Here is a 17,802-nt window from a genome sequence, read left to right on the forward strand (position 1 = left end):
TCATTTAGAGCAGCCGCCTCTAAAAATGTAGCAAGACCTTACACTGGCCTTGAATGAAGTGAACTGAAGTCACATCAGTCACACCAATGCAAAGTAAGCAAGAAAGGAATAAACCACGTAACCCAGAGAAATATATATTTTTTCTCTTCCAAAGCTATTGCTTAAAAGTAAGCTCCCACAACTATTTATACTGCCTTGCATTCTCTGAGGTGCATATGACTCTTAAGATTTTGATTTTAACATGCCTAATTTGATGCTGAAGATAGTCCTGAAAGCAAGCAGGTAATTGATAGTTGTTTGAAAAAGTCTTGAACGTATTTGTTCTAAAATCCAACATTTCTCATTGCTAAAGGTTATTTTTTCTGGCCATTTCGATTGATGCTAACCATCAAAATCTTTGGGGAATTGATGGAGGAGAGACTTATGTGTTGCCAGACCACAGATGAGCTCATAGCCACACAAGGAAATTAATTAATAAGGAAAGACTGAGATGCATTAGTTTCAGTCAATTTGCACATTCCAGGGATCACTAGTAAAGTAACAGTTATCATAATATTTTTTCTTTTAATATTAAAAAGTATTCAGACCACACAACTGAATCCTGCCCTACAGAATCTTCAAAATTCTGTGCTACAGGATGGATATGTGTAATTCCATTCATTTGTCTGGTAGACACATGTGCATTGCAGGGCACAGTTTGGCCCATCATTATGTTTTCCTAACATAAATTAACATTTTTCCCAAGCTACCAAGCCAAAAACAACAATAACTACTGCCAGTGTCTCTACAGTAAGATCTAAATATAAATCCAGTGGCTATAAGATGCTTACCATAGTGTTGTAATTTGGATCAATACTGAGCGCTGAAGAATCACTGATCTTTTTGGAATGCTGCCCATCATTCTTTGCTTTTCTTATAACATCATAAATGGGATTTGGAGGTTTCTGATCGTGTAGAATTTTTTTCAGCTGATGTTCCATGCGTTGTGGGATGTCATTAACTACTTCAAAAACCCCGAAGTCTGAGTTAAACTTAACTGGCTGGGCAAAAGTCTACAAAAGAAGTTTGGAAAGTTTGTAACACTGCAATAAAGGAAATATCTAATTTTTAAAAGTTACTTTTTATAGAATAGAATCATTCTTCAGAATGCAATATTATGAGGCTTCTTTCTCTTGATTTTGACTCATTCTAGGCAATAAACCATTCTTTTTCATGTGCAAATTATAGATCCACTACACAAATTCCTAAAATACATAGTTTACAGTGACTTCAATAACTTTTCTGGCAGGAGACTACTTACCTCCAAGATTACATCTCCAATATCATTCTCACATTCATAACCTTAAACAGTCAGGGCTTGAAAAGAACAATGATGAAGCTGATTTCTACAATGTGAGAGCATTTGAGGAAGATGAATCTGAAGACTGTCATGTGTAGGAAAGGCTTTTCGTCACGTTATTACTTGGAGGTCAAATATCTACAGACATCTATGGCTGTAGATAATAATCATGCACAACAACATTGGTTGATTTAAAAGAAATCTTGAGGAATATCCAAGACGTTTATGAGTCTGAGGATCTATACAACCAAAGCATATGAGCATCTCCCAGTACTGAGATGGAGGACAAGAAGACCTGTCATGGTCAAGAACTGAAGAAAACAGGAGTGTGTAATCCTGGCCACAGATCCAGTGCCAAAACCCTTCTGGGCACCATTCCAAACAGGCTCCCACCAGGTGTTTTTGTGCAGTTGTCATTTCCCTGCACTTAGTAAGATTATTATATTATTTCAAGTACTGTATTTCTCATTTCCTTGAACTTTATATATCACGGTATGCATACAGAAGCATATATATCTACACACACAGACATAATTCACATACGTATTGCATATATTGAATACATGCTACATATAATATGGAAATATAAACCGACTTCATTCTTCTTTACACCTATGTAAGTCCAAAATAACCACGTCAGTGTCAGCTATTTTGTTGCTTCTGTTTGAAGTTCCCTTGTGGATCGATGTCATATAGAGGAATGTCCAAAATAAAACCATGTGGCTGCAACATGTGCTTACAACATTCCCTGTTTATCCCATAACTTCTCGCTGCCGAGGCTCAGCCTGGCAAAGCATGTAGCATGTGAGAGCTTTAAGTGTACGATTAGGGCCTATGACATCAGGGAGTCACTGGCCAGAGTTATGCATTGAATTGCATTAGTCCAGTTAGTTACCTACTTTCAGTTGAAATCAAGGCTTGTTTTTGTTCTCTGACACCTCATGCCTCTTTTGGCATTAATTTTCTCCAGGGTACTCTGCAGGTTTTAGTGCTTTTCTCTAGAAGTACTGAACAACGTTTAAAAGAGGCTTTTATGTGTTGTTTTATGTGTTCTCTGCACTACATTCAGATGTCCTCCTCATTTGCTGTGTGTACATTTCACTTAGTTGCAAAGCTAATTTGGACAGCTATCAACTTCTAAGTGGTTCAACTTCTACCTTAATAACCTCCAAATATAACTTTTTTTTTCAGATGTTTTTAAGGAGGAATCAGAAGAAAATACACTAAGAGGCAAGGTGCTTCAGTCTCTCAGGATCTGAAATGCACTTTCTTGCAGAAGAAAAAAGAAAACAAAATGCAAATTCCATAATCTAGGATTATGCGACTAGATAGGAACAGAGTATTTTAGTTACATGTTATTCAAATTGAAAACGAAGCAAAGATGCCATAGTTTATCACACATATCTACTTTTATTATATCTCTTGTAACTTTGTATAGATCTAGGTTTGTCAGCACACATTTTAATTAACTGAATGGAAAACATATGGAACTTTAATGTAGTGAAACAGATGCCAGTGACAAGTTTTAAAATGTAAAGGGTATTGCTGTTTCGGGTGTCCAACTAGAAATCATTTATAAGACACGTAGTAATGGAACAAAAGAACACATAGTGACAGGTTAAAAGTATTAAGACTTCATATATCACGTACTTAACCGAAACAGATGGTTCTGGTCCAAAACATTGAGGTTTGGACCAAGGTATAAGTTAGCTGTCCCCAGGGGCAATTATTCCCCATTACCTGTCACTAGTATGACCATATCTGAAATACTGTATCCAGTTTTGGTTCCCCAGTACAAGAGGAGCGTTCATAAATTTCAGTAAGCCCAGCAGAAGACTGACAAGCTGGAGCACCAGCCTTGTGAGGAGAGAGGGAGGGAACATGGCTTGTTTAGATGAAGAGACAGCACTGTGGGGACCTAACAGCAGTCTGACAGTATTTACAAGATTACTGTCACAGCCAGGCTTTTCATGGAGGTTCATTGTGAGAAGACAAGAGTTGGTGCTTATACACTGAAACAGGGGAGGTTTCTACTGGACATAAGAAAAAGTATATATATCAGTAGGATAATTTTAGTGGGAACAGACTTTCCAAAGAGACTATGGAATCTATTACTGGAGGTTCCTAAATCCAAATGAAGAAAGTGATGTGCAACCTGGTCTGAGCACTAAAGTGATAAACCTGCTTTGAGCAGGAGGCAAGGCTACAGACCTCCATGAGGCCTCTTCCAGCATGAAGAGATCTACAATTCTGTGCAACTCCCAAATTCTTCCAGATACACAGAACGTCTCATCAAAGCATCAGATGAAAGCATTTTAGAACTTTTAAAGCCTTTCTGAGGAAGAGTATTGGACCAGCTCACTTGAGAAAACTAGAATGATAAACTAGAAAGCTTGTATTGGCATAATGAAAGAAGAGGTAAGTCATGACCTTCTTAATTCATGCCCACAAGAAAAATAAAAATGATAATGTTATCATAAAATCAAACAGGAACAACTACAAAAAAAAAAATTAATCTGATATTTTGTAGGAAACATTTTCCCAGTTACAGTACCGGACAGAGAGAATCAGTCAATCCTCTCAGTATGTGAAAAGCTTTAGAACAAAACACACTCTTTAACCATTCCCACACATTACAAGCCACACACACACATACACAGAGAGAGAGAAAAAAAAAATAGCGAGCCTAAAACCTTTCCCACAGAAGCCAAGTGCCATAAAATACAGTGTTTCACAGGACAATAATGGGAAAAGTTTACAGCATCACCAGTACTCTAGGTCACTGCAATAAGAAATCTCTTCTGTGAAGATGACTATGTTGTGTTAAGGACTGGATGGTAGCCTACACTATGAAAGAAAGGGGGGGAAAGTTACTTGTGCCAATCTAATACACTAAAAAATGCCGCAGTTACCCCAAATTTGGCAATTTAGAGACAAGAAAAATACAATAACCAAAGACAAGAAGTATCAATGCATTCTTCCCTGCGGTCTTTTTTCAATTTGGGCCAGTTTTTGATCCTTTCAAGATAAAGAGGAAAAGCTCCCTAGCCAAATTATACTGCAAGATGTTTTAAGAAAAGAAAAAAATTAGTTTTGGCAGGAGCCTTGAAACTTGGGATTCATACATTATCAATTTGGAACAATAAATAGGATCAACAAGGATTTGAGAATACCGACAAGTAAGTCTACAGACTTTACTAACTATAATCCATGGGCAATTTTCCCTTTGGCTCCAGTATGACTGAGATTACTCAGTGCAGTTATTTCAGCTTCAAATAAAAACCTTCAAGTGAACAACAAAAACTGTTTTCACATTGTGGTACAGCAATACTTAAAAAACATAAACAATTGCCTGTATGTTTTTGATGGAAATTTCCTAGCTGTCATTTGTGCATTGAATATGGTTTCAGCTGAAGAATAAATAGAATATATAATTCTGAAACCTAAATTTATACACTTAACTGAAGGGAAGGGAAATTTCCCTCAGTCCTCCCAAAACAAAACCAAAACAGCATCCATCACTGTGTTGCCAGGATATCAGACGTATAAATCTTGCTGTTCTCTGCCTTTACACTTTTCAGATATACTTCAGATACAGCTAACAAATGTGTAAATATGCTCACCATATCCCACCCCAAGTAATGTAGTTTGATCCCAAGAGAAACAGGATGACCACAGCTTGGCTTCCTCCTAGGTTAAGGCCCTGAAATGGTGGGAATGAACTGAAATCTCATCCAGGAGTTTTGCCAAAACATCTTTAAGACGGCTATATATGTATCATAAATAAAAGTCAGTGAGAATCCAGACCAGAAAAGAATTTGAGCAGCTCTAGGAAGTGCCTGGAAAATTCAGATTGCATGTGGTCATATGGTCAGTGCTACATCTCCCACTGATTTGAGTGAGCCCAGGGTTTCCCTTCTGCTGGTGAGTATGAGGCAAGTTACAATCACACAGCATCATCTAAGGGAGAAGAAAGGAAAATTATGGGTAAAGCCACTTTCAGTAGGAAAAGAAGTTAGATTATTTTGCTTTCTTGAATGTGAAAGATGGTTTAGTCCTGGATAAGACTCAACATAACATGCATGTGAGGCTTAAATGATTTTAAAACTTTTTAAGGGAGGTTTTAACAGCACCAGCAGCCTCCCTCCACAGACGTGGAAAACACAACAGGAAATTGATGAGCATGCATTGTAGCCTCACAGAATGATTCACAGCCATCTTCAAAACAGAGAGGGGCTTGAAACATGCAGTAGTGTGGATTTCCTTCTGCCCTTTCTGTCATCAGCTACTCATAGGTCCAGCCTGATGTTATTCTTGACAGTATCAGATTTTCCAGGCCAATTTTCAGAAAGAGCAACAGGCCTGTACTTTATTCCTTATACTTTAATTGTTTTCCCTTCATTAACCAGGTAGCTCCTGTTGGGCTTGAGAGAAGCAAGTTGATATTAATGAGGCCTCCAACATGGAGTTGGATGGAGACTTCTGACAAATATTTTCATTCCTTGATAAGCATATTCTCTGATGTTTTTTTAAAAAATGAAAGGTTTGAATTCTAGGGTCTGCTGACAGCTCCAAATGGAAATGTACATATACCAGTTCTTCTCATAAATTTTTCATTTCTGATTATTTACTACAAAAGGTGTAGCTCGTTTGTATGTCACAGGACTGATTTCTGTGGCTGTATATCACTCGTGTACTGATAGCAAGAGCCCTCATGGGATTTTTGTTTTATCTTTCTGAATTGTTTTCCTCATGATTTGTCTTTCTTTACAGCATGCAGATCTTTGGGGTACACCAGCATTCATGTCAAATTGTACCAAATATTATCATAACTTTATTATTTCTTAAAGGATATTTCGTAAAGCAAAGCAATAAATAAATAAATGAATGAATGAATAACAAAAGTCTTGCTATAGCAAGTTCCCAGTGATACAATTTTCCATACACCAGAGTTGCTTTATAAATCAATATAGAGACAGTCCCTTAAAATAAGCATATACTACCACTGATTTCTTGTATCAGGTCACACAACATTTCCAGTTTAACTTGTTGCCTGACAACTAACACACCTGGGTAATACTGTTTCTAGGCAACAACGGATAAGCACAACAAGAATAAAGCAATGGAATTTTTGTCAAAGTGTTCTGAGGAGTGGAGGGAAATTCAGAGTACAAAATATTCGAACCACAGAACCCAAGGTATTACTGGAACTTAATCCTGTGGAGGGTAAATCCTCAAGAAAAGATCAAAGAGAAAATAAAACCAATTATGAGAACATTACAAATAAACACAGCTAATGCATCCTCTGTTTTCATGAACATATGTCAACAAATAAATAGAGACCATGTGTCATTTCAGAAATCTACCAAGATTACCAGCATAAAGCAGTGTTTACTCAGGACCGTCTGTGAACTCTTTGCTGTGGGCTTCAGAGCATTTGGAAGGGCTGGGGCAACTGCTACATTTCAGAGCTGCTGAGCAGAGCCAGGACTCCGGGTTGAGGAGCCCTGTGAGGCCGAAGAGAATGTTGGCTTCTAATAGATGTCCTGAAACCTGTACATATCCAAGGACACCCAGAGACAAAGCGGACTGAACTTCTTTCCCACTTGAGATTTTCTGTGATTTGGGGAAAACCTGAAGCATAGTTTCCAAATGAACAGTGAAACACATGGAGGATGGTGTTCCTGTGCTAAGAAAAACCTGGCACATGGAAGGAGTTTAAAGGCTATGCAGTTAGGCTTGGATGTATGCAATTACCCTATAGCAGCTGCAGAAAAAAAAAAAAAAAACGAAAGAAGAAGAAAAAAATGAACCCTCTCACCACACATTTTCTTCTATCTGTGTCTTTATCGCTTTTTAAAATTTGGTTTCAAGAATCTTGCAATGAGGTGGAAAATTATAAAGGCTGAGATCTGAGAGAAATCAGCATCGACGTTGTGTACAAAGCCCACATTCTGATAGAGTTATTTAATGCTTCCAGATTCTATTTTCATATAAAAAAATGACAGAGGCATCCAAGAAATATCCTAATGCTGGTAGCATTTTCTATGAAGCAAGTTGCAGAAATCAGTATATGATTGTAGTGCAGCACATTTGGCTGTGGGGCAATTCTGGGGTAAGTTGGCTGGGAGGATCCAGGGAAACTATGAGTGAAACTGCAAAAGGGCTGTTCCATACAAAGGAGTAAGAAAACAGAAACAGAGTAAGAAAATGTGCAGAAACAGGGAATGGGGATCCAAGAGTGCTAAGACAACACTGAGTGAAATTGCCATGTTGTGGGAGGAGTACATGTGATTAATACGAGAGCATGGGGAAACAGGGTAGCTGATGGGGAAAAGGAGCAGAGTATAGGGTTAAATATAGGTATACTGGTTATGTGTAGGGCACTGGGTGGCCAGTCTAACTGCAGCTGGATCTGCACAAAGAATAGAACATAAAGCTGTGTCCTTTTAGCTGCAGGTGTGAGGAGAAAAGTAGAGCACCAATTTTGAGACTTTCACAGTCATGAAGAAACATGGAGTAGGTTCTTGAGCTAAAATATTTATTAATCACTGAGTACATTGCTGGAAGAACTTAAAAGAACAAACACTGATTTTATTGGTTATGATACTGTAATAAAAGTGGACTCTTCATATTTATTACATGAGAATTTACATGTCTTTTTCATTTCATATCCATAATATTTTGGTGCACTGTGGGTTAAATACAGATATTTGCAAGAGAAAATTCATCCCCAGAGGTCCAGATGCTGTGTGATTTTCCCTGACACTGACAGTAAAGTTGAATAGTAAGAACTGCTACTATTAGGCTATAGACATATTGTGAAAGCCACTTAGCTCTCCAGTGACAAAATGTTCTAAACTGGATTAACTTATTATTAGTAAGATGTTTCTTGTATTTTGCAAGGGATTTTTGTAAGGTGCTTACCGGGAGACTCAAAAATTCATTAAAGTAGTCCACAAGCATAGCATCTGTGGCTAAGTAGTCTTCCTGCAGAGACACAAAACCAGAAAACAAGGCTTATAATAATCTGTGCTAACATGTTTTGAATACACTGTTACCTCAAACAGTGTTGTTTTTTTTTCCCACGAGACATGACATGTAAACTTTTGTAAAATGTCATTTCTCACTTTCGAGAACACAATCATTGCATCATTATTAGATTGGCATTGCACACCACTGAGGTCCTCAACAATTTAAAAAACACGTGAAAGGAAACGCCTTGCCAAGAAATTCACAGATAAAGCCTTCATGAACCCAGAAGCTCCTGAATGCTGGACATCTGCATGTTTACTTTTGAAACAATGTGTATAAGCTAATGGTCTAAAAATGCTTCACTTTATACCTTTCTCTCTCCCGTCGGGGAATGAGGGGAGTACAAACGCTCAGCAGAACCTGCTTCCACTCCCACACTGCTGCTCAGAGATGCTTTAGGGAATAAGAGGGAGTTTACTGATCTATAATTTGGCTCACCAAGCAAGCAATATCTGCCGTAATTGCAATCTGATAGAACTGGGAAGCTTCCTACTGACTTCATCAAAATCGAGGCTGCATCTGCAGATTTTTGTTTCCTTTCTTGAATTTAAATGGTAGAAGACAACACTGGAAGCAAGGCTTTCTGCCTTACAGAAAAACTTGATTTTGGATCACAAGCCCATGGTCCAGTGCAGTTGTAGACCATGGCCTAGATATGGTAGGGTACAATTATACTGGAGATTTTACCAACTACGTAACCAATGCAATACAAATGCCACTAGGCAGTCAATCAGATCCAGAAATCTCAACTCAGCAATGAACTAACAAAGAAAATCATTAGAAACACCCTGCAGTCTGCCGTTGGTTTGGGAATGCACAACTAGATGTCAAACTGATAAAGATGAGCCTGAGAATTTCTAGATATGATAATACACTTTGTAAACAGCTCACTGTTTCAAAGGGCTTCAAAATAAAACATTCAAAACAAATCATGTATTAACAGTACAAGCTGGTAAAGAATATGCAGGTAACATATGTTTTTTATTTGCCAGGAGTATAATTCTCTGTAGTCCCATATAACAGCAAGAAATAAAAACACATTGAATTACTAATCAATAAAATGTTTATGATCTTACTAATGAAAGCGTTGCTACTTAACTGCCTCTATCTACAAACACAATATGCTTTCCTCAGGTATATATATATATTTTTGGTGGTCAGCCTTATTTTCCTCTAAAAAGATAATTGCACTTTCATATTTGAATATTATAGGCTATAGGATCATATGTACAGTGCTATAACTTTGACTTTTGGTGTCAGGAAACATTTTGTTGAATTTCCACCCACTCCATCTTTCCTGCTGTACCGTCAAAGTTATTGCTAGAAGATACTGTTTTATTAATTGTAACTGGAGGACTAAGTGTGTTCAATATTGTTCCATGACTGCAATTATGATGATATGGTTGACCACTTTGTGTTTGTGCAGTTGGTGCACAAACGTGGGCCTGCTTTCCATCAGTCTTCTAACATCGAAAGGAATTTTAAAACCATTTTTGCAAAGGTGTGCATCTACTTCCTAGATATTTCATAGAAACAAACCTAACTAGCCCTCTCTCTTATTGCCATCATGAAAAAAGCACAGAAACACAGAGATTTTGGTTGAAAACAGAGGGGAAGCCGAACAGGGGTAAAAGTGGTAAAACTTTTTATAATTTTGTCTTTCACATTGCATCACAAATACCTCTCCACACTTGAAATATTTATAATAAACTGTGTCTTTAAATATCAAAATTTAAAGCCAATATAAACCCTGATCCTGCATAGAACTCTGGCAGCTTTGTGTCCTTGTGTAAGTTTACCTGGAGTCTAAAATGGATGGTCATGTGAAGTATCTTTCGGAACCAAGGTTTAATGTGATGTAAATATGCAGTTAAGAAATGTTTTTTATATACATGTATGCACCCTCGTGTACATATTTATATATGCTAAATATCTGTTCCATGTGTATATAGTTTTTCTCTGCATGAATTCAGATTGATTCTGATCTTATTAGTATCTGGAGTCTACCAAAACGAATAGCAATGAAGTGGTACTTTGAAATACACTTATGCAGTTACAGAGGCATCCACAGTGAAGAAGTGATAAATGTTAACTAAGCTTTGAGATACACGTTTTCATTTCTCATGAACTATAAGTCAAGCGCATCTACCTTTCAAATGGGAAGAAAAACACAAGGGAGATCCTACAATAAACTATGAGAAAAGGACAGGAAAGGTAAAAGAAAGAGAAAATGGATTAAACTGAGGTGTAGAACCTTCCCATCAATTGTTTGTTTGTTTCATCCTATTTCATTTTTGTTTCTATTTTCATCTTTATTCTCCACACTTTCTTGTTTCTCCCTTTCCTTGTTGCTGTTTTTTTCCAAATTATTTTCAAACTAAGTATTCTGTGATTTTTCCTTGTCTGGGAAAATTATAAATATCACTCCATACTAAGAAGAGACAAGAAGTGAGAAATCAGAAAGCAGTTTCCAAAAACTTTTCTTCTTTTTTTTGCTCTACAGTTGCGTGACAAAATGAATGATCAAGCCTTATAAAACATACTTACAAACACTTCTTCTGTTATACATGGAGGCTCTGAAAAACAAAAATGAGATATTGCATATTGTAACAAACAGTACTATCAAGGTTGTTTAACTGCACTGAACAGAAGCAAGTACTGAGGCAAGACAATCTTTCTAGATATTCTGAAGTGAAATAATGTAACCTGAGGAAATAAAATAAATGCTAAAATGCAGTAGTGTTGACTGATGCACAAAACCATCAAGCATTGCAAGAATTATTAAAATACAATGAAAGTTATCAGTTAATGTAATTATTTCTCATACATCTGTTATCTGTTTGTCTGCTTTTCTCTGCAAAATTGATTAGTAGAATTTTGCTGATTTTAATGAAATACAGACTTGCATGAGGCTCTGGGCGTCTTGAGCAGCAAATAGTGTAAATCATAAGACAAAATTATGGGAAAAAAAAATTTAGGGTGTTCTCAGACTGAAAAATCTCAAAAATCTTTTCTGATGTCTCTTAAGGGATCCCAGCTCTCTCTTCAGACTGATGAGTTTTACTAGTCAAGCTTAACTTAACAGCGAAAATCTTTCTCCTTTGTTTCAGTGCCTCTGCACCTGAGGCAGTCACATGAGAGCCAGACTCCCTGTGGGACATGGATCCAGCCCATTACCCTGCTCAGAAAGCATTACATACCAGTTGTAAGCTTCTTTGACTGCATGCTGGAGCTACGCACCAAAGGGCCGTCATACATCCCTGCAGAATGGCAACCTCATTTACAAAGGTGAAATCCTCCCCTGCAGACCAGAAATGGAGGCTGCAGAACTCCTGGGCCTGGCTGCAGACTCCTGGTCTCTGCTGCCTCTCTCTCAGCAGGCCTGGGTTGCTATGACACTACAAACAACACGTGATGAATTGAGCTGGTGCATGAACTGCTACTGCTGATGTGGAGCTCCCTGAAGCAGGCTCACATAACGGGTATATTGACTTGTACAGCCACAAAAGAGGTGTCTGTGATGTAGGAATTTGAGGCTATTTGAAGAAAGAGATTAAACACTTTTCTCAAGCAGCGTAAGCAGTTCTTAGTTCAAAATGGTATTCAGCCTTCTCATGTATTAGCAGAACCCTTCAGCCAGGTGTGATTTACCTCTAAAGAAAATCTCAAACTGTACAACTAATGACGAAATGCATCAAGTCTATATCCTTAGGCAGACTGTGAGGCTTGATCACAGGTAACAAAAGAAGTTGCATCTGTGGCAGAGAGCTCCCACTTCACCCACATAAGAAAAAAGAGAGGAGCTTGGCATTCCTCAGGCTGAAGTGAAACCTGGGTTGTTCCTGAGATGCATCTCATTGTGATGTGCTGGGTTCTTCAGCTGCAGCCTTGGAAACAGCCTTCCCCACTGCTCCCATGGTCCCACCTTAGCAGAAACCCAAAGGCAGCTACATTTTTGCTCAGTTAAGATGTTGAAAAGCAGAAAAGAGCCTACTCCCTAGTAGTGAGCTCAAGGAGTAGAAGAGAAAAAACGGTATTTCTAATTTGCTTGAATAAAATTGTGCATGAGGAAGGAATTCAAGCTCCTACACAAGGATTTCAGTGGATTTTAGGTGTTCTGTAGCTGGGAGCTAAAGACCTCCTACTTAGTGACTAGCTGGTCCTAGAACTGCTTGAACTCTTATGGCACCTACAGGCTTGTTGTGTTGGTTTTTTTTTTGCATAGAAGTTCCCTCAGAGGTTCTACTGCCCAGAACAGTACTGATTCCACTAGCTTGTTGTGAACGTCATTGGGATCAGTTACGGCATGTGTGTGAGTTACATAAAGGTCTTCTCTGAGAAGCTTAATCTATCATCTGTGCTCAAGAAATCTCCAAAGTGGACCATAACCTTTCTACTCACAGCAAACTCTTATCACTTGTGCCTGCTTTCACATATGTAGAAATTTACAGTATCTCTAGACATACTCTGCAGGTGTGGAAAAAAAAAAAAAAAAGATTATTTTAATTGCTACATGATGTTGGTGGAAGGCATGATCAAGTGAAAACAAAATAAATGCATGTAGGGACTACAGCTTACAGTCTTGGAGTGGACAACTTTAAAGACAAACAGACAGCAAATCAAAATACCAGAATAATATCTCTAATTGTCCCAATGGAATGTTGTTAGAAGGCAAGTTTACCTTTTAGCATATATTGTTATGTTTTGCTTTTCACGTAAAGGAAGAATAATGCCTCCGAAGACCTAAGAGATACTAAATAATATCACAGCCAAGATATGCACTTTAGCTAAATGTTTGCTATGTCTGGCAAACATACTGAACAGAAGCAACCAACAAAATATAAAGTTTTGGTCTCCCAGATTTAAGTGAGCTGCAGACAATTTAATTAGTGCGGTCATTATTCTGATGAAATATTAATCACTCAAGTGAAGCTCTCTCTGTGTAGCTTCTATTCAGGAAGATGTGACAAACAGCAGGTTAATGTTCAGTGAAATACATCTAGGTACATGATTTCTTAGTGCCATGTATCAGGGTATATTTTGTTGTGATTATACAATATTTCAAACCGGTACACCTAACACACATAACAAGACAACACAAAAAGCAAAGAGAAGTCTTTCCAACGGGTAGTAGAATTGCAGTACATATGAAAATGCATGGTTTTATAACTAAACTATTCAGTTTGATTTAAAATGTTAATGTTCAGTGGATGTTTCCTTTTCCCCTTGCCTATTTTTCTTTCTGATGTATGCTTAGGCTTTAGTTCTTAATATTCTCCTTAACTTACAAACTTTCTTGTATATTTACAAGAACAAACAACAATAGATGCATGAAGAATGCTTTTTTTTTTTTTTTAATAAGAAGTAGAAACCACAAGTCAACTTAGATAGAAATAAAGTTTGGAAACAATTCAGTAATAAACAAAGGTTCTTTTTTCTCTCTTGTCATCTGGTATATTTCAGTATAAAACCCTCAGGTCTTTGTTCTCCTTGCAGTATACTTCAGAAATTGATTTTGGATGACGCTCATCAGGAAATACAGACTGTACTCTCTCACGGAGAACTTGTCAGCAGTCATTATCATTTACTCATTCTCTTAGTTACCAACACACAGTTAAATCAACCTGTGTGTCTGGAGAAAGAGAACCTTTCGTTCTTCATTTTCTGTTGCTAGTTAACCTGTTAAAAGCTCATCAGGTGGTGAAATTTGGATTTAAATCTTTATCTTATACCCCTTTTTTCATTCTCTACTCTTCTCCTCTTATTTTTTCTATCTGAAACAAATGTCTGCTTCAGTTTTCTGATGCTAACATGTGCTTGATTCCTACCAACGATCACAATGAAGTCATGAACATCTCCACAATGAAAGGCATACAAAACTAACAGTACGATTAAGAGAAATGCAGATAGGCATACAGATGCATCTCCACTGGCAGCTATGAACAAATTCTCATTGACTTCAATGGAAACTTCCCGTCTCAGATGCACATGGACAATTCAACATGTATCATTGTTAATATTTAACCACCTTTACAAAAATCCAGTCGTACTTAAAATTATTATTCTTTCTTCTTTGGATGATTGCCACATACATTTTAGGTTTTATATCTGTGAAAGCAGCGACCTCATGTTCGGAAAACAGGTGCTAGGAAACTTGTTTAAATATTGACTGCAGGACTGCCAAAATGGGAGTTAAATCCTGAAGGGAAAGCATGAATTCATTGTCAGAGAGCTGGCCTTTAAATGCCTTGAATGATTCTATTAAGAAAATGGCAGAAGCCAGCTGTTGCAGCATGGCTTTTCTGCACTGACTCTGATAACAGAAGTTCATACCACAGTTTATTGCAATTCTGACAGAAAAAGTGCAGACACAGGAAGAAATACTAACTAGGAAGATGAATGGACAGAATTCTGAAGAGAAAAAAAAGTCAATCAATCCTAAAGATAAAATTTTTCTTTCTCATCTAGACTAAGGTAGCAAGGGCTAAATAGTAACGGAAGACATGCAACCTAGCCTTTTATCTATCAACATTACAAAGCTTTTACTAGTGAATATGGCTGACAAATGCAATGTGAATCCAAAGAGATCCACCTGTACAAAGGTCTGTGTTAGCATACTCCCTGGAGAACAGTCCCTAACTTGTTCATGTCACCAGTGATCCACAGATTCCTGTAACAGTGCTATTCCTCCAGGATAAGATGTCTTACCAAGTTTAAAGCCTCGATTTCAAGCGTGATTTCCCCTTCTTAATATGGGCCTTAGAATAAGATAGAGAATACAGAGGCGTACCTGGAAATTAATTTGAAATTTAGTAGAACCTCCTGGCAATTTGTGATACATTGTACCCTTGTTATCTTGTACCTGAGGGCTACCTACTTTGTATCTACAATCATCTGATCATTTCAGAAATTCGCATTCATGTCTTCAGAGAACTGCTAGAACTTTAGGAGAATATTGCAATAACTCTTCTAATTTTTGGATGGAGAACGAATACATGATTGAAAAAACCTATTTGATAAGACTCATGAATTTGGAAGACAAGTATAGAAATGAGTCATTCTGTGAGGGCAATATGAAAACCAGGACAGAACTGCTAGATCCATAGCTAATAAACCAGATAGATGATAAAAATTGTATGCAGAACAAATTTACAGAGAGAGTTTATTGCTAGCGACCCTACTACAGTTAACATACCATTGCTTCAAAGGAAACGTAAGAAAAAAAAGAAAAAACAACTATTGGAGTTATTTCTCTCAGTGGTTTTACCATAACAGGATGTACCATGGATGAAGGATTGCATTGTTCTTGTCTATTCTCTATTTTTCATGTTGATAAACTGGAGTCGTGGTTTGTACTAGGCTCTCACAGTGCTAGTTCAAGATTTGTAAGTTTACCACCACTTCTCACTTATACAAATAAACATCTTGACATTATTTCCCTCAGTGTTATCTGTAGCTAGGTTTAAGTTGGATCAGTTCCTTGATCTCGGCTCAGCAGGTGGCCTTGTCACCTATAGGTTTTATATGAAAGACGTAAGAAGCAGCTTCATTAGATAGTGACAACATATGCCAATAATGCCATGACTATCCTTTGGTAAAATCATTGCCTGGCAACAGGTAGCATACACCCAGTAAGACACAATAAATGCATGCTGTCGAGTCTTGCTTTTACAAGCAAACAGACATCAAAAAACAGCCCCTATAGCCAGGATCCCCAGCTGACAGCTGAATTCTCCACAAGGGATATTATTCTGATGCATCCAGCCTGTGGGTTCATAACAGCACCTCTCTCTGATGACTGATCCATACCTTTCCGGATTGTACATCTTGTACATCTCTGTAAGGAAGTAGACTGGGAGACTGGTCCAGGTAGGAAAAAACTGGGAGGAAAGAAGAAAGCTTTCATATACATCAGCTTCCAGAACAGACCAGTGTCAACACTACAGATATTAAGTATGGTACAATAATTATTAACCAAGAGGAGCTCCTTCAGAAAAGCAAAGGGTTATAGCCTTTTTAAATATAGAGTTAAAAAATTATTCTTCCTTCTCCTAGACTTCAGAACACAGAACGTATTATATTCCCAAATTCTCACTCCAGACTACATCTGAAAGACTTGAACTGAGAAAAAAAGTTGCCTTTCTGATAGCATTTGAAGTGTCTTACATAGGAATACTTGCCCCATTCCAGTTTCATTCTTTACAGAGTTAATGTTTTCCCTTTCTTGTTCACTGAAACCATCAGCAAATCAATTAAATATGAACAAAATGCATACAATAAGATTTTTCCCTCTATCATTTTAGAATAAGATAGCTAGAGGATACACTTGTAAATTACTCATTTTGGGAAACTGTATTAGATTTTATTACAAAAAACATTGTCTATATTTGAAAAACAGTTTGTGATAAGCCCAGTAGTTGAAACTATCAGTTTTCAAATCCTTCAACCATGACACTTGATGGGACAGATCTTGCAGACAGCACCAGGTTGCCATAGAGACGGCTGGATTAGGATGAAGTCCATGGCTGAGAGAGGAACTGAGGCTGTTCAGGCCAATCTGCCCACTTATTGTAGGACCTGGCTGCGCACTCAGCACAGCTTCATCCTGCAAAAGTGGCCCTGAAGAATCAGTACCTGAATTTCTTTCTAGGATGCCACTCTTCTCCTGGCAGAAGATTTTGGTATGCATCTCCTGAGGGCAGGAATTACAGCCAGCACTACTTCAAGCTATTCAAAACATTTTGTATTCCTAACGTTGTGCTGATGTGCAAGGGTTAAAGCAAAGAATTAAGAAGTTATTCTGTAACAAAAGTCTTTGGTGCCCCCTTGTGATAAAATACTTCCATCAGCAGAATGCACGTATTTGAAATAGAGGTCTATTTTCAGAGAGGAAAGCAGTTTGACCCTCAAGATGAATTCACATTTCGATTAGTTAATTGTGTAAATAATTTCCTAGAGTTAGTTTGTCATCTCGTTATCCATTCCTTTTTCCATGGCATGCTCTATGACAACTACAATTATTTAAACTAAAGAAAAAATCCAGAACAGGAATTAAAATAATGAATACACTAGAAAGCATTCCTGTTCAGAGCACAAATCAATATCCATACCTTGCCCTTCAGAAAATAAATTGTGCTTGTTGCTTGCCCATTTTGAATTCAAAGATTTGAAAGATCTTCTGCAGAAAGGCTAGAGAATAACTGCATCCCAATGGCACATTCTGTACTGTACAAAATACATTGAAAGGATGAAAAACTGACCCTGAAATACTGAGTTTTGTGGGAGTGCTTTTCTGACAGAATTTTTTTTTTCCCCTGGAAGACAGAAGAACGTTCTCAGTGCAATCAAGCCGTGTTTAAAAGCAGAAAAAGGCTACAATCTGTGGAGCATCTATTAGCCCACACACCAGGAAAGTGTACTGGATTCAA

General features: G+C 37.6%; 1 protein-coding gene across 1 annotated transcript in view; it reads right to left on the reverse strand.

The window, feature by feature from the left end:
* RGS22 (regulator of G protein signaling 22) overlaps positions 1-11,632 on the reverse strand; it is a 65,470-nt gene extending 53,838 nt beyond the window's left edge. The window contains exons 1-4 of the mRNA XM_052704443.1: positions 11,575-11,632; positions 10,922-10,950; positions 8,267-8,329; positions 831-1,052 (exon numbers count right to left, since the gene is read on the reverse strand). Of these exons, the coding sequence (XP_052560403.1) occupies positions 831-1,052; positions 8,267-8,329; positions 10,922-10,950; positions 11,575-11,632 (372 nt within the window). The remainder of the gene's footprint in view (positions 1-830; positions 1,053-8,266; positions 8,330-10,921; positions 10,951-11,574) is intronic.
* Between the last annotated feature and the right edge of the window lie 6,170 nt (positions 11,633-17,802).

The sequence above is a fragment of the Tympanuchus pallidicinctus genome, unplaced genomic scaffold (assembly GCF_026119805.1).
Source record: "Tympanuchus pallidicinctus isolate F22 unplaced genomic scaffold, pur_lepc_1.0 scaffold5, whole genome shotgun sequence".
In the NCBI taxonomy this organism is placed as follows: Eukaryota; Metazoa; Chordata; class Aves; order Galliformes; family Phasianidae; genus Tympanuchus; species Tympanuchus pallidicinctus.